The sequence below is a fragment of the Borostomias antarcticus genome (assembly GCF_949987555.1).
Source record: "Borostomias antarcticus genome assembly, chromosome: 3".
In the NCBI taxonomy this organism is placed as follows: Eukaryota; Metazoa; Chordata; class Actinopteri; order Stomiiformes; family Stomiidae; genus Borostomias; species Borostomias antarcticus.
Window position 1 is genome coordinate 1492267 of NC_140236.1, and position 18189 is coordinate 1510455.

An 18189-nucleotide genomic window follows, 5' to 3' on the forward strand; every position below is an offset into this window, starting at 1 on the left:
CCCATTTTCACTCAGTTTAAAGCTAACTGAGCCTGATCTAGTGTTCTATTACCCCCGACTAGCTGTTGAGGATTGGTGGCGTAACCCCACCAGTCAGTGATGCGGAGTGGAGAGACTCCTCCTCCTCCACTCTCAGCTCACGATCCTCATTCCCACACCGGCCGGGGTTGCCCTGGAGCCCAGATCAAACTGACCCCCCTCGGGGAGCGACGGCTCGACTGCGCTGCCCCCTCTGGGACCCGGCCGGACTTGGACCGGTCCAGACAGCTGCACCAGAACACCCTGCTTCAGAACTACTACCCAGAACACCCTGCTTCAGAACTACTACCCAGAACACCCTGCTTCAGAACTTCTACCCAGAACACCCTGCTTCAGAACTACTACCTAGAACACCCTGCTTCAGAACTACTACCCAGAACCCCCTGCTTCAGAACTACTACCCAGAACACCCTGCTTCAGAACTACTACCCAGAACACCCTGCTTCAGAACTACTACCCAGAACACCCTGCTTCAGAACTACTACCCAGAACACCCTGCTTCAGAACTACTACCCAGAACACCCTGCTTCAGAACTACTACCCAGAACCCCCTGCTTCAGAACTACTACCCAGAACACCCTGCTTCTGAACTACTACCCAGAACACCCTGCTTCAGAACTACTACCCAGAACACCCTGCTTCAGAACTACTACCCAGAACCCCCTGCTTCAGAACTACTACCCAGAACACCCTGCTTCTGAACTACTACCCAGAACACCCTGCTTCAGAACTACTACCCAGAACACCCTGCTTCTGAACTACTACCCAGAACACCCTGCTTCAGAACTACTACCCAGAACACCCTGCTTCAGAACTACTACCCAGAATAAACTCCCAGAACACTGCAGGTCTGCTGCAACTCTCAGTTCTTTTAAATCAAGACTGAACACTTTTCTTTTCGCCGCTGCTTTTTATTAAATCAAAATAATTATTCATTCATACACTGCACTGTAACTTTTATTCCTGTATTTTATTTGTCCTGCATTTTGTTTGAAATGTCCTTTTTTTTTGCATTTCGTTTTATATGACCTTCTATGTGTTTCTTGCACTTTGTCTTGATGCTTTTAATGTCTCATGTGAAGCACTTTGAATTGCCTTGTTGCTCAAATGTGCTACAAATAAACTAGCCTTGCCTTGCGCCACCGCGGCCCTCTGTAACAGGGAACTTAAATGTAGTTCCAGAGAAAAAATAAAGTGCAATTCTAGATCTTACAGCATGATCTTGGCTAAAACCCAGTTGAATGCAAATTCGAATTTCACCCCTGCTCTGTGCATTCCTTCATTACATGCTTTCATCACACGTTGTAAGTCACTTTGGATAAAAGCGTCAGCTAAATGACTGTGATGTCATGTACAATGCACAGATAATTCCTACTTCTCCTATGAAGTATTAAGCCCATGTTTACTGCTCTGTAAATGTTCGTAGCCAATAGGCAAACATTTTCCAGGAGCTTGCTCGATCGTCTTGTTGAGAGGTCAGGGAAGAATTTTTACAGTACCCCCCGGGTGAAACTGTTTTTTTGGTTCCCCCTGGTATATGTAGGGGTGGGACCTGTGCTCCCCACCCCCCCATTGCTGTAAAGCACATTGTGTTGCCTCTGTGTATGAAATGCGCTAAACAAATCAAGTTTGATTTGATTTGATTACAGCACGACTGTAGAATCCATTACAGTTCTACTCACAAATAGATTAAGTCAATAATGTAATTTTTACATTTTGTATTACTGCATGTCTGCTTATGACAAAGGAAAAAATGTATATTTATGTCTGTATATGACAAGGTAAATAGCATAAATAACCCCCAATTTCCAGTTAATTCCTGTTAATTCCATATAATTCCATCAATTCCCATGGAAAGTTTCCATCTTTGAAATGAATATTCACAGAATTGTGCCCCCCCACTTCTAAGATGACGGAGTTTCAAGTAACTTCTTGTGTTTATAATAAGGGAACGCGTTGACGATGCTCACCAGCAGACAGGGCGCTTGAAAAGACAGACCCTTGTGGGTAACACGTAGAGAAAGGCCTTGTGGGTAACACGTAGAGAAAGGCCTTGTGGGTAACACGCTGAGAAAGGCCTTGTGGGTAACACGTAGAGAAAGGCCTTGTGGGTAACACGTAGAGAAAGGCCTTGTGGGTAACACGTAGAGAAAGGCCTTGTGGGTAACACGTAGAGAAAGGCCTTGTGGGTAACACGTAGAGAAAGGCCTTGTGGGTAACACGTAGAGAAAGGCCTTGTGGGTAACGCGCTGAGAAAGGCCTTGTGGGTAACGCGTTGAGAGAGGCGAGGAGCAGCCCGTTAACTAAATGACATCCAGTCAGTCTTGAACGCTTCTCATCACTGAGCTCCTGTATTACTGGAAGATAGACCAGTGATCCCACAACCAAGGAACTGCTGTACAAGTGTGTGTGAAGGTGTGTGAGTGTGTGTGCATGTGTGTGTGCCTGGGTCTATGTGTGTCTGTGTCTGTGAGAATGTGTCTGTGTGAATGTGTGTGTGTGTGTGTGTGTGTGTGTGTGTGTGACTATGTGCATGCGTGTGCTTGTGTGTCTCTCTGACTATGTGTATACCTGACAATGTATGTGTGTGTGTGTGTGTGTGTGTGTGTGTGTGTGTGTGTGGGGTGTGACTATGTGCATGCGTGTGTTTGTGTGTGTCTGTGACTATGTGTATGTCTGACAATGTGTGTGTGTGTGTGTGTGACCATGTGTATGTCTGTGACTATGTGTGTGTGTGTGTGTCCTGCTGTTTACTGAGGTGCAACCCCCCCCCCCCCCCCCACCGAGTGGAGGAGAACCAGAAGGAACCAGGGGGACCTGAGGAGAACCAGGAGGAACCAGGGTGGATACCCGAGGCCGCCTGTCTCACGCTCCGTTCCTGGCGCCGTGTCAGAGTAACAAGTTGAGTCGTGAAAGAGCGAAGTGGAAACACAGTCAAGTGTCAGGGGTTTATTTTTAGCCGGGCGCTAGCGGCGGCGGCGGCTAGCAGCATCCCCCCCGATACAACCACGCATCACAGCCTCCCTCCTCCATCAGCAGGGCGTCTGGGACGGGGAAACTATCTCCAACTAATCTCTCAGTGTGTCAGATACGGGACGCCTGGACCAGCTTACCATAAAGTGTATTAGCAGCTAAGAATAGGAAGCCGCTGTTGCTGTTGCTAGCTTCTCTAACAAACAGAGGGGAATTGAGCCTTCTGCGTTCGACGAACGCCCGTGATTGGGTCCTGGCACGGCTGTGTGGCATGTAAGTATGTCCTGGCATGGGGACAGCAGTAGGAGACGGTTTGTTTATCGGGGACCAGATGCCAGCGGGTCCTTCCCGGGGACCGACCGTGGCTCAAATCCACGCGTCGGGTTGCAAGAGGCTGAGGTGAAGTCGTAGGGTAACCTTTGCGTGGGACCGTGAGAAGCAGATGGCGTGAGGTTATCAAAACACAGCCACCGTGCCGTCAAACTCTGCTGTCATCCCAAACATGTTGACACGGCAACAGCTCCGCCCTCGCCCCCCCTCCCCCCCGAACCCGGCAACACCACCGACGAGGGCGGCAGCGTTGAGCCGAGCGTTCGGTCATCACTGAACCTCAACACCAGCTTCCATCTGGGCCTTTTCACTCCCCTCTTCGCTCGTGCATATATAATGAATCATGCTATCTTATATGAATGAGGTATGCGCTAGTGCTGTTGCATGCTGGGTAACGCTGCACGGAGGGAGTCCCTTGGCATCTGGGAAGTTCAGATGCGAGAGACACGTAAATGATTCATTCCAGACGCATGTTGGTCATGTGTTCAGTTCTGCCATGTTGCTCGTGTGTTCAGGACCGCCTTGTTGCTCATGTGTTCAGTTCTGCCATGTTGGTCATGTGTTCAGTTCTGCCATGTTCCTCATGTGTTCAGTTCTGCCATGTTGCTCATGTGTTCAGGACCGCCATGTTGCTCATGTGTTCAGGACCGCCATGTTGCTCATGTGTTCAGGACCGCCATGTTGCTCATGTGTTCAGGACCGCCATGTTGCTCATGTGTTCAGTTCTGCCATGTTGATCATGTGTTCAGGACCGCCATGTTGCTCATGTGTTCAGGACCGCCTGTGTTCACCAGGTGAACATTACCGGTTCACCGCTTATAAAGAACAAAGGTTTATAAAGCCAACGAGTCACAATAACTTTGATAAAGCAATAAATCAGGTTTTTACAGCATCCCAAACCCAGACAGGTCCTCGTCTGCACGCTGTTGTTATTATGAGTCTTATCTCATTTGCAGAGCGAAAGCCTTTGAGGAGACATGGTCTCCATTGTGTGTGTTGTTCTCTCTCAGCTGACTCACTCCTGGCTCAAACACCATCATGTCTGCAGGCGCTGCGGGTTCGAGCGGGGCAGGTTGAAACAATAACTCTGGCGCGGTTACTCATCTGTGAGTCACCGGCCGAGAAGACGTCGTTAGCGCCGCTGTTTCGCAACCTAGCTTCGACTTATCGGTGTGATCTGAGGGCTGTCGTCGCGGCGACGAGGGCATCCAGAGAGGAAGAAGAAGTGGTGTTAACCTCTTGATGGCTACACGCCGTTATGAAGGGCAAAATGGTTCCTACTTCCTCTTAAAGAGGTAGTGTGCTATTTTGGACATTTAGCTTCATATGCGGTCTGTCTACCCATGCATCTGAAACACAGAGAACCATCATTTCACTGATCGTACCGGTATTGATCTAGCTGCGGTTTTCTGCAGGCAATGGACGTCAATGGGGCATACGTAAATGCGTTGGAAAAACAATTATAGATGTGATTTTCCGAGACGGGAAGAACAGGGTGTAATCTCACTGGTCTCAGTGTGCTCTCCTGTGAAATGTATCGCAATCCGAATATTTGTACATGTTTGGCATGGCTTGGACATCACCATTCCTCTGGCGCTTATTTTCACTGCTCCCACAGACAACGATGTGTAAGTCATGCCAAACATTCCCCCAAACTAATAAACTATTACTACATACTTCAAAACATTCCCCAAGGGGATCATTAAAGTTATAACTTAGACGATAATAAGAAATGTTATTGAATGAGCAGTACTACTATCCTGTTTTAACCAACTTAAATACTATGCAAATACTCAGGTCATACTCATTTAAATCCAGCCACATTCCTCAGACGGTGAACTAAAAAGCAGACAGTGTGCAACAATAAACACAACCACACACACGTTCACGATCGCACAATACATGGGCTGAACAAAAACAGGGCACACACACACACACACACACACACACCTGCAACCCAAGACAAGGGAGAGGGCTCACCTGTCCACAGCCAGGAGCGTTGCACACAAAAGGTCGGTCGTCCCCCATCTTTGCAAAGAGCTTGACATGAAACTGTGGGAGGAGAGAAGAGAACATGGTTGTTCTGGGATGTTTTTGTTCGTATTTCTGAACCGGTCGTCCTCAGCAACGCAGCGTGGATGCTGCCCGGTGGTCGAGTCACTTCTCTGCAGGAAGCAGAGGGTATTCAAAAATAACCCAGGCTCGGAAAACACACACACACACACACACGCACGCACGCAGGCAGGCAAGCAGACAGCGAGATGAAGTTTCCCTGGTGATACTTCCTTCACACAGGGGGCTTCTGGGTAATCCAACGAGGAGCTGCTTACGCAGGAGAAGAAGGCTACCGTTTGCACAAAGACCTCCCCCCCTGTCTCTCTCCCTCTCTCTCTCTTCACCACTCCACCCCCCTCCACCTCTAGTCTACAAGTACCCTGACACTCTCTCTCTCTCTCTCTCTTTCTTTCTACTATTCTGTTTTTCTCCCTCAGACCGCCACTCTACCCCCCCTCCCTTCTTCACCTACTTCCAGAGGACTCTCATCTCTGATTCCACAGCAGCTCGAATGTCTGCAGCGACCCCCCCTCCACCCCACGCCCTCCCCCTCCCCCTCATCACCGTCACGGTATCGGTTCATAGACCCGGCCGCTCGTCACCATCCCTCTCACACTCACGCCCCGAGACCACCGGAGAACCTGCGCCTTCACAGAACAGAACCCCGCTTACTGGAACCGGGGTGTGTTCCGCTGACCCGCGCGACGTCGGCTGGGGGGAACCAGAGCCGGCGAGTGTTTTTGAGATGGCGTTCCGAGTCTTTATCTGAGCTTGGGCTGGGTTTCCTAGTTGAACTGTCCTTCCTCTCACACACGAGTAAAAGTGTTGTGGGTTTAAGGTGAAGCCCTTCCCCTCGTCTTGGCCCCCCGTTCTCACCCGGTCTCTCTCCAAGCACAGACTGTTGACAGAAGCTGGATGAGCACACGCCAGTGTTTGGTTTGCCGTCCCCGCCGGGCTGATAACCTGGGGGTTGTTTGGCCCTCTGGGCCGGGCGCGCTGCCTCCAAGGCTCCTGGGCTTCTGTCAGCTGTGTCTGTGGAGAGGAGCTCCAGTCCCACTCACACTCACAGTCTCTCTCTCTCTCTCTCCACCCCTCTCTCTCTCTCTCGCTCCCTCCCTCTCTCCGCAACCCTCTCTCTCTCTCCCCCCCTCTCCCCACCCTCACTCTCTTTCTTTCCCTCTATATATATCCTTCACCTCTCTATCACAGTCTCTTGCTCTCTCTTCCTCCCTCTGTATATTCTTCGCCTCTCTCTCTCTCTGTGTCTCTCTCTCTCTCTCTCCCCCTCTCTCTCCCCACCCCTCTCTCTCTCTCTCTTGCCCACACACAAGCAGTGTTCATGTGAAGACAGGTCGGGATCACTTGGGTCGTTACATTTATTCAGGGAAGGTGGGGGTGGGTCGACCCGGCAGGCATGAAAGTTTCACCCCCACCCCCTGCCCCCCCCTGCCAGCTCGGGATGACGTCTGAGACCCTCTATCACGGTCCCCGGGCCTTTCCCCAGGCCTGTCCCCACCCCAGAGAAGACACTACGTCAACACGGGTCCATAAAACAACAGCCTTTCACTTTCCTCACCACAAGTAACTACATCAAAACACCGCTACTGCTGAAATCAAATGGCGCAACGGCATTGGACACGGAAGGCCACGTTGAGCAATGGAGGCCCCAGGCCTGCGTATGGTACGAGGCCCACAGCTGCAGCGTTCAGGCCTATTCGCTTGTGTAGTTTTAGATCCGCCGCTAAACATAATCAAGTGGAGCAGACGGCTCGTAATGTTGGCCCGGGCCGCCGTGTTTTCCAGCGCTGCTGGTTCCTCTCTTCCTCTCTTCCTTTCTTCCTTCTGTCTCTCCTCCACGGAACGACAACATTTTCCCCGCGCCAACAAACACATGATTTCTAGAACCTTCCACAGGAACGCCTTGAGGCGGACCGTCATGTGTTCGGGGCTGGCTGTAGCAGCCATTGTCTCGCCTGCTTTTACTTCTCAATTAAAAAACAACAACAAACAAAAAACAAGAAAAAGAGAGGAAAATGTCTGCGGTGTCGACATCCCTCTGTCTCTGAGATCAAAGGGGCCTGGGAGCAGCCTTGATTCCTAGCAGACCTCGCGGGCTTCCAGCCGGGGCCCTCGGCCCTCGCACCCTGCCTCCAATCCACTGAGTCTATTTGGGCAAAGGGCGTGTGAGTGGTGCGTCTACACGCAAGATCCCCCGCCACCTCGTTAAGCTCGCCAGGCGGGGGGGGGGGGTGAATGTGTAAATTGCCCCCATCTGGAGAGCAGCTCAGTAGAACTCTCGTTAGAACCAACACTTCAATTAGCAGCACTGAAATGATTTTATTTATTTATTTATTTTACAATTAGCTTGCAGCCTTGACAATTACAGTGTGGACGACTGCTCAGTTAGGTGTTAATTTAACCCACTACTAACATCCCCGACAGCGGAGACCTCCTCACCCACACGCTGACGGCTGATGCACATCGTTTACATTTTCCGTCTCAGACACGGACGAAAAAAGAAACGTCATCTCCATTAATCTGAGCTGACATGGGGGGGGCCGTCACAGAAGTGGCCCCGATCCAGGGGCCCTCGGACCGGGGCGGGGGCCCCCGGCAACCTCCCCCTGCCGTTCGCTTGGGTTTCTCCCGACTCAGCAGGTGTAGAGGAGCGAGTCCCGTCTATAATCGGCCACAGGCCCCCTGTGTTTGATGCCGCCTGCTAGGAAACTGACTAAACAAACTATATTAATAGCTGCGCTCTCCGGCCCGGCCGGCCGGTGGAATCCGAGGCTTGGGTAGCCAGAGGGGAAGGGGAGACCCCCACAAAAGAGACACAGGGGGAGGGAGAGAGAGAAGAGAGAGACAAGAGAATGGGGTGGTCGTGGATTGGTTCGCTGGGGGGGATCAAGGGTATTTTGGTGGCGTGCAGGTGGAGGTGGAGGAGGAGAGCGGGGGGTCGAGGTCTTTGGTGACAAGAGATCTAGGCTACTGGGTGTGTGCAGCAACCAGTATGTATTTATGCAACCTGTCGTGAACCTGAGATTTGCTTGAATGGAACAAATGAAACCGTATATCCCATATCTGCATAACTCAAGCAGTCTCAATGCTAAAGCCATGCAGAGCTGACAGACAATGCAGGACAATACAGGACCCTTTTTTTTTCCGTAAATGAAATTTTGTGACACTCTTGTCCCGAATGTCTATAAATAAAATGGATCATCAGCTTATGAAAGGCAATGGCGGAGTGTTTTTTTGGCGCTGCAGTGGCAGCCTTAAACAATACAGCCGATAACCGTGTCACTCGATCTCCATGTTACGAACCGATGGAAAATCTGGTCATGTCTTTTATCACCCAGTGTCTGGTGTGATACAATTACACTGCCTATACCGGGGCGCTTTTCCACACAAAGATCCAGCATTAAGCAGCCCTGGACTATAGGCTACATAGCATTTCAATGCAGAAGATATCCAACATGTCTGTTAGTCTATAGTCGGCTTGGAAACCAGAGCCCAGGCGGTGTGTAGATTATTCTACACACCGTTTAGTTTGTAAAATCAAGGGCCAAAACGTACAAAGACTGACGAAATATCCACCATCAACGATCCTTCCATTTTCCATCTTATATCTTAGATATATTATAATGATAATAGTTTATTGATAGTAGTTTTGTTGACTACAGTTTATTTTACATACTAGCAGTGATAGAAGCCACTGGCCAAATGCATGACCTAAATTCCCCACGACTGTGGTGACAAGCTTAGGGATGTGTAGAGGGAGCTCAAATTGCCATACTTAAAATATCTGTAACAACTTAGCAGACAAAACAAATACGTCCGAACGCAGGTCTCACTAAATCACATATAATGACTGCAAATCACAAGACTGTAGAATAACATCTGGACCATCATATTCTGGACTCCAGGTGTCTGGCAAGGACTGGCTGATGAATTACACATATTGCCAGTAATTTCTCAAACTGAAATATATCCATTAATTTGGACCTAAAACACTTTCTTGTGTAAAACACTTTCTAGCTTGCCTCAATCCATCAAAACCAAAGTGTTGTTCAAGATACTGTGTTGTTAATTACCAATATCCCAGCTTGCTTTATATTCAGAAAAAAGTAATGTACCCCTCAATTCTCTATCCGACAATACCTGTACATTTTTCATAACGATTCACTTTTTATATATATATATACTATATTATCGGAGATGTATTCAAGATGTCAACGTTTAAACTTATATCTAGTCACACTGGCATGGAAAGTTTGTATTTTATCCTGTGACTGTAGCTTGCTAGCAGATACCTCCCAGTCCACGAGCAAACTTAGACCCCGCCTTTTCCCGCACAAGACCGCCCATCCTCTTCAGCTATTGGCCACGGGCCTGTCACTCAGCGAGATCTCGCCCCTGTATGGCTGAGTCAACCGTCAATCAAATCTGACAGCGAAATGTAATTGGTTGAAAACGAATCTTGTGAAGAAGTGCAACTTTCTTTGCTTGCTCGCTAACAACAGGCCTGATGGTCACATTGCAGCTCCAAAAACTAGTGAACGACAACTAATATCACAAATGACAACAGGAGCATGCACATACCCATTCGGTACTTTCATACATACATCGACATTTGTTTAATGTTGCTTTATGATGTGTATAAAAACGTGTAATTACTTGCTACTCGTTAGCATCCTACTATGCAGACGAGTAGACGAGCGAGACGATGGAGACTTTTGACAAGTATTCACTTCTCTCATTTCTATCTATCTCTATTTCTAGAAACGAACAAACTAATTCTACCGACCAATACTATCACGTTGTCCCCGTTCGAACTTGATTAAACTCTTATTATTATTTCAAATAGTAATAAACTGTTTACAAACTCACCTTTGCGCCCTCTCTCTCTCTCTCTCTCTCCCTCCTCTCTTCTCTCTTGGAATTTGACACTCCCCTCCTCGAACTATCGCGAGGTTTCCACGTCAGGCTCAGAACTACTGTGTGGGTGTGAAATACAGTGACGGGAACAAACAAGGCACAAAACAGCAACTACAGTAGGCTATTAGCTTTTATCATAGAATGTTAGTTGGTTATAGAGATAACATTCTTAAAGGGGCATCATACGTATGTTAATCATTTTCATTTTTATACGTAATGTATAACAGCAATAATGAGAACAATCCGTTAGTGTGGCCTGTTTTATGTTTTATCAAAGACATATTTGGGACCTCAGTAACGGGGGCCTCTAACAAGACAAGGAAAGTTTCCAGAGAGATACTGTAGATAGATAGATAGAAAGATAGATAGATAGATAGATACTTTATTTATCCCTGATGGGAAATCAATATTTAGGATATGAACAGCTCATAAACTCTGACGCCTCCCTTAATCCATATGTTATAGAATCTGACAATAAAATGTATAAAACAGATTTATCTATTTCAGTCAAATTCCAAAAGAGGCCTGATCAATATTAATAATGAAGATAAAGCACGCCTGATAAATGCATTAGTGTGGTACCAGTCACAGAACAGAAGTAAATAGTAGAAAGTCAAAGTTTAGGCTATATATAGCCTACAGCACATCTGCAAAAGAAACCTTGGTCTCAGCAAGAGTCCCTGGTTGAATCAAAGTCAAATAAATGAACAGTGAACTTTGTGATTGATTGCCTGTAAATTATCCCTTTTTTGTTTGTTTTTTTGAGACTGAAGAGTGTTGACTCATCATAATTGTTGACGTCAAATTCTCAACTCATTTGCTTTTCTTGCCAATTGTGCTGCTGTTCCCATTTCTGTATCCCGTGAAGAAGGAAACTATGTCTTTAATTATGTATCCAGTCCCTAAAATCGAGTCTTACATAACCTCGGGCCCGCTGCCAGCCTGGGGCACACGGCTCTCTGTTCTGAGGGAGAATCAGAGCTCTACCTGAAATGTCACATTTAATTTCCTCACTAGGTGTCAAGTAAAATCCCCTCTTTTTTCCTCCCTTTCCATCATAACTACTCAACTGCTGATAATCTGACATATACATGTCTTTACACCATGAAAAACATGACATTCACTACTGTAACAATCCTCCCTCCTAAGCACTTATTGTATTTTATTGTATTGTATTGTATTTGAGATTGCTGTTCTTGCACTTTGCCTTCAGCACTAGATTATGCTCTTAGTCACTTGTTTTAGAAAGCAGATGCACTTGTGAGTTCTGGCAAGTAGTCGTACTTTGGCTTTTCCTACATTAAATGCAATTATTGTTAGTCGCTTTGGATAAAAGCGTCTGCTAAATGACTGTAATGTAATGTAATGTACATTAAAAAGATAAAGTGAATGAGATTGACTCATGCTTTGTTGAAGAGGGTAGTGGGACTGGGGCCTTTCTCAATGTTGCTTTAGTTTCCTTCCTGACACTTGGCTGTTTTTCTCCCACTGGAAATGAACGTCCTGTGTCTACAATGAAGCATTGGAAATGTCTTGAAACAATACGTGTAAGTCAACAAAGGATTATTCACAGTAAGCAGAGGGCTGAGCTGAGCCTTTGAACCAGGTGGTAGGTGACCAAGCAGGAAGAAACCAGAGGAAGTGTGAAATGGCTCCAGGCTTCACTGTGGGAACACATGAAGTATTAGGGAAGGCTTTGTGGAAACATTATAGCCTTAATCATATCTACTCGTTCTACTTATTTTTATGAAAAATATAACTTCAACTGTACTTTACAAAAGCTTTACTCTAAACTTAACTCTAAATGAATCCACTAAGTATGGTGGATAAAATTGGACAAACATTGTCTGTCTAGACCTTCAGGTAGTGTTAGTAACCTACTGTACCTGAGGATAATACAGGCACAGTGATTATCAATATCTGTTATTCATATCAAGTCATCATTGGCATCCATCACATGATGGAGTAGTGACCCCTTCTGGACAGTTTAGGAATTGAATGTGATGAAATAAATATGTGAAAATGTTCACAAAGTTATTTTAAGGGCAAGAAGTGTAAAGCTAGTTGGAGCTTAGCTGTGGTGAGTTTTCATAACAAGTAGATGATGACTCATATAACAGAGATTACAATTTTCTTAATTTCATAACCAATGATTCTAAGAAAAATAACCCAGTGCAAACAGAGAAAATAATAAGGAAAGGTGTTTACTTTTTAAGTAAATTAACAGAAGAAAACACTGCGTGTGTACATACATTGGTAGCTAGTCACAAATCTACTAGCAGAGTTATATTTACACACCTGCAAAACAAGCGAACTGAACCAAGAATTGTCACAAAATTATTATTAATTTTTGAATTTCACTGCAAACTTAAGTACATTGATAAATGGTTCCCTAGTTAACATATTGAGGACAATGAAAACATCTATCGACCATGCCACGTCACACTTAATACCATAAACAGCTTTTAAAATAAACAATTACAAAATGTTTCATGGTTGCTGGTAGCATTTCCTAACAGCATCACGTGTGGTGAAAAGCTATGAAACGGTGAGCACCAGTGAATGACCTGATGGAAATAATACAAAAAGAACATTCACCTAAAACGCACGACTACAATATATGAAAATCAAAATAACTATTATGGTAATTCTCCACTAGAGGTCTTTAGCAATAATAATTTGTTCAATGAGTATTTCCAGTGTAAACTGCACCTTTTCCTTTCGATATATAGCTTACACATACCAACAATTAAATCCACACATGACCAAAATGCATATCCATCTACTTTAGCAAAGTGTGTGCATGACACAGATGACTGTATACACCAGACACAACGCTGTTGGAAGATGTTGCTTTATAATGGCAGAAAGGAAACCATTTTACCTGCACACTGATTTAACATTAAAAGGACAACAAAGCTTAGTTTGTTTAGTTTCATTTTTTGTAAACACATATTTAGTGTTCATTACTCTGTGAAGTGATGTAACATGAACTAAATACAATGTCTATTTGACCGTTTAAACTTGGTTTTAAAATGCGTTTTGGACGATCAGATCACAAGTGGACATCGCTAAAGACAAGTGTAAACAACCACCAAGACGAATTGTGAAACGTTTACTCAAAATCACTTGCCGAGGTGGTCTGGGATGCATTTGACCACATACCTTTAGTAGTCTAAACGCTAATGCGTCCACGACAAAGACGTAACAAGAAAACACGTCATCAGTACAGGATATATTTTTTTTCACCTTATCCTCTGTTGCAAGTCGCAAATGACTTGTCCAATCAATCGAAACAGAAATCAAACATCTTCAGTTGCTTTCATGCGCACTTCGCTGTCAATTTGTGCTCTGATCGTCCAAAATGCATTTTAAAGCCAAGTCTAAACAGGGTCTTTGACAACATGTTTCCACCCAACCTGCTCTGCTGCTACAGCAACTTCTTAGGATTGCAGAAGTGTGGTTCTGGAGACTCACAGAAGAAAAAGGCAGTCATTCAAAATGTCAGACTTACCGACATGTATGCACACTGAACACACATTAATGGCAACTCCAGTTGCATTGCAGACGCCTGCGCACACACACACACACAGTACTTGACCCTCCCTCTCTCCTCCCATGGCATGAATAACTGGACAGGTTGTATCCTGTGACCCCCCGTAAGCAACATCATCAGCTCCCGGTGAGGAGACACTGCTGTTAAGATAAATGCAACATGAGAAACTGTCTCTCAAGCATCCCAGCCGTGTCCCTCCTCCCTCAATCTCTCAGCAGGACGTACTCTTTCACAGACTCTGGTAGAGGAAGCTCTTTGACGGCGGCGGGGAGGAACCGCGCCCCCAGGCTCTGGCGGACGGTGAAGCGGGCCAGCGTGCGAAGGGAGGGCGCCTGGGCCACCATGCCGGTCAGCCGGGCCAGTAGCTGGGGATCCTTGCTGAGCTCCCGGGGGAGGGAACCGTCAGCCCGTCGGATCTCGAACCTCCCCGCCGCCCGGCACAGCAGCTCCAGGCACTCCTCCTCCTGCTCGGTGCCCAGGCCCCTGGCCAGGAGGGCCACCAGCCTCGAGATGGGCGTCTGGCCCTTCAGGTTGGTGACGTGGACCTGGGCCCCGTACTCCAGGAGGACCTTGACGCTCTCCAGGTTGCCCTTCATGGCCGCCCAGCTCAGGGGCGTGTCGTTGTTGTAGTCCCGGGCGTTGGGGCAGGCGCCGCTCTCCAGCAGGGCCCTTACGCACTCGGGGTTGTCCTTGAAGGCGGCCCAGTGCAGCGGGGTGTCCTTGTTGCCGTCCAGGGCGTTGGGCTGCGCCCCGTACTCCAGAAGAAGCTCCACGCAGCCCTCGTCCTTCTCCGCCGCGTAGTGAAGCGCCGTGCGGTTGTACCCGTCCAGGGCGTTCACCTGGAGACGAGATTCACGTCAAACCAAACACATCGCAAGTCGCTGGGAGCCGATTCAAAGTCTACGAAGGACAATGGACCGAAGTGTGATTATGGTGATTACTGTCATGTGCCAAGCAAATTCCCAGTGTAAGTAAAGCTATTAACAGCTTATTAATATTAATTAATATTGCTTTATAAATGTTCTTAGCCGGTAGACAAACATACTCCAGGAGCTTGCTCGATCGCCTTGTTGAGAGAGGTCAGGGAAGAATATTTACAGCTCACTTATCTGGCCCCTGGGTGATTACTGTTTTTTTGCTTCCCTCTGGAATATGTAGGGGTGGGTCGTATGCCCTCCTCCCTTGTTCTCTGTAAAGCGCATTGTGTTGCCTCTGTGTATGAAATGCGCTATACAAATAAAGCTTTGATTGATTGATTGATTAAAGAAGTGTGAAGCTGTGGGAGCTCAACGCGGATCAGATGAGTCAGTGAGAAGGGATACCTCGGCGCCTTTCTCCAGCAGCAGCTCCACGCAGTCCGAGTCGGCCACCATGCAGGCGCAGTGCAGGGGCTTGAGGGTGCCGTGCATCCGGTTCACATCGGCCCCCTGCAAGAGAACCAACACATCAGTGCTCGCACACATACTGAACACCCCCCCCCTTCCCGTGATGTCAGGACTAAGTCATCACGGCTACTGTGCGTCATTGAGGCTTTGCACACACAGACAGACAAACATACTCCAGGAGCTTGCTCGATCGCCTCGTTTAGAGAGGTCAGGGAAGAATTTTTACAGCTCACTTATCTGGCCCCTGGGTGATACTGTTTTTTTTTGCTTCCCTCTGGAATATGTAGAGAGTGGGTCGTATGCCCACCTCCCTTGTTGTCTGTACAGCACATTGTGTTGCCTCTGGGTATGAAATGTGCTATACAAATAAAGTTTAGTTTGATTTGCAGGCGGCGGACGTAGCTACCCTGCGGATGAGATCCTCCACGTTGTCGTGTGGGAAGGAGCGGATGGCGGCGATGGTACGGATGAGACGCTCCGAGAGAGAGTATTTGCTCTGGATGCTTTGCATGATGTACCACATAGTAGAGCTCATGAGGACCACATGAACATGGCACCCGGACAGGGTGACCCCACACCGCACCGTAACACCTAGCTAGGGGAGAAGGAGCTCCTAGGCTGAAAGGAGAGATTATGGATTAGGCAAAAATCGGATTGCTAAAGAAAAAAAAAGCTAAGAATTCAATTGATGATCAGTTTATTAAGAAGGAATTCTCTGGCTTTGACAAGAGATACCAGATGACCTGCTGCTTTCTGTCTTCATGGCAAATACAGCGAATAAACATATTATCCCAATCTTTATTGTTTGACCCATTTCAGATCTAGATATCTGCCTATCGACCAGGCAAAGTGCATGCTAAATTAAGCCTTGCCATGCAAGCACCTAGCCAGCCGGCTAGGAAAGAGAAGGCCTCTGATCGGGCACTTACTTTGTTTCCAAGGCTGTGACCACCAGCTAGACGGTGGCTAGTACAGGCTAGTGGCTAGTACAGGCTAGTACAGGCTATTGGCTAGTACAGGCTAGTGGCTAGTACAGGCTATTGGTTAGTACAGGCTGGTGGCTAGTACAGGCTATGGGCTAGTACAGGCTGGTGGCTAGTACAGGCTGGTGGCTAGTACAGGCTGGTGGCTAGTACAGGCTAGTGGCTAGTACAGGCTAGTGGCTAGTACAGGCTGGTGGCTAGTACAGGCTAGTGGCTAGTACAGGCTATTGGCTAGTACAGGCTATTGGCTAGTACAGGCTATGGGCTAGTACAGGCTATTGGCTAGTACAGGCTATTGGCTAGTACAGGCTATGGGCTAGTACAGGCTGGTGGCTAGTACAGGCTATGGGCTAGTACAGGCTATTGGCTAGTACAGGCTAGTGGCTAGTACAGGCTATTGGCTAGTACAGGCTAGTACAGGCTATTGGCTAGTACAGGCTATGGGCTAGTACAGGCTGGTGGCTAGTACAGGCTATTGGCTAGTACAGGCTATTGGCTAGTACAGGCTATTGGCTAGTACAGGCTATGGGCTAGTACAGGCTGGTGGCTAGTACAGGCTATTGGCTAGTACAGGCTATTGGCTAGTACAGGCTATGGGCTAGTACAGGCTGGTGGCTAGTACAGGCTATTGGCTAGTACAGGCTAGTACAGGCTATTGGCTAGTACAGGCTATTGGCTAGTACAGGCTAGTGGCTAGTACAGGCTATTGGCTAGTACAGGCTAGTACAGGCTATTGGCTAGTACAGGCTAGTGGCTAGTACAGGCTAGTACAGGCTAGTACAGGCTATGGGCTAGTACAGGCTGGTGGCTAGTACAGGCTATGGGCTAGTACAGGCTAGTGGCTAATACAGGCTAGTACAGGGTACAGGCTAGTACAGGCTATGGGCTAGTGTTAGCTATAGTAGCTAGCTAGCCAGATGTGACCGTTACCTTGAAGACTGGTAATAAATGCCAGTGACATTCACAGATTGAACCAGTTGTCTTCAGACAGCAGGCTAGCCCGCTTATGCAACTAGCTGTGTTTCTAGTGAGATAACAAGTGAGCCAGCTAGCCTCGACTACGACCGATTCACGTCGTTTAGCTAGTTTGTGTTTGGGCAAAATGAGCTAGCTACAGTACAGCAACTAATTGCATTCACCATTGCCTTTATATATGTAGCTAAATCTATATTTTACAGCGATATTGAAAGCCAACATACCGTTACAGATCCAGGAATGCCAGGAATGACAGATAAACTGAGAACCGTGTTTTTCTGCCCTGCTCGACATAAACACGGAAACGGCGACGTCATCACGTCATCATGGGCGACCACGCCCCCCTGCTCAGCTGTCACACATGCAGGCGGTGGCACTTTAGTCACTGTGATAACCTAGTCACTGTGATAAGAACCTAGTCACTGTGATCAGACTAGTCACTGTGATAACCTAGTCACTGTGATAAGACTAGTCACTGTGATAAGAACCTAGTCACTGTGATAAGACTAGTCACTGTGATAACCTAGTCACTGTGATAAGACTAGTCACTGTGATAACCTAGTCACTGTGATAAGACTAGTCACTGTGATAACCTAGTCACTGTGATAAGACATGTCGTTTGGTCCTGTAGTACAGCATGCGGGCTAACGTGTCTAAATGGAGGACAGCCAGGCATGTTTGCTATTGAGCATTTCCAAATATAGGCATCCGTCTCTCCGACATGCCATGAATGCCTGGGGCCTCATAGTTCACGGCCAGGGGCCTCATTTATCATTGTGCATACACCCTTTTTCATTTACACCTGATTTTTGTACTTGCTTTTCTCCGCAAATAATGTGATGTATCATGACAAAACTCGATGGGAAATATTGTGTATATATCTCACAATATTTCCCATCGAGTTTTGTCATGATACATCACATTATTTGCGGAGAAAAGCAAGTACAAAAATCAGGTG

The 18189-nt window shown here is 47.1% G+C and overlaps 2 protein-coding genes across 2 annotated transcripts in view; both read right to left on the reverse strand.

Moving 5' to 3' along the window:
• Positions 1–7362, reverse strand: part of LOC311329947 (cyclic AMP-dependent transcription factor ATF-7-like) — a gene marked incomplete at its 5' end in the record, with an annotated part of 15766 nt that extends 8404 nt beyond the window's left edge. The window contains 2 exons of the mRNA XM_084461899.1: positions 5323–5394; positions 7303–7362. Coding sequence (XP_084318025.1) covers positions 5323–5394; positions 7303–7362 — 132 coding nt within the window. The remainder of the gene's footprint in view (positions 1–5322; positions 5395–7302) is intronic.
• Positions 7363–14091: 6729 nt separating this feature from the next.
• On the reverse strand, positions 14092–15847 carry asb8 (ankyrin repeat and SOCS box containing 8; the record flags this gene model as incomplete). The annotated part of the gene is made up of 3 exons (XM_084436214.1): positions 15680–15847; positions 15211–15315; positions 14092–14727 (listed from the first exon to the last, which is right to left on the reverse strand). The coding sequence occupies exons 1-3, from the start codon at positions 15806–15808 to the stop codon at positions 14092–14094; spliced, it is 870 nt and encodes a 289-aa protein (XP_084292340.1). The 5' UTR covers positions 15809–15847.
• Positions 15848–18189: the final 2342 nt, after the last annotated feature.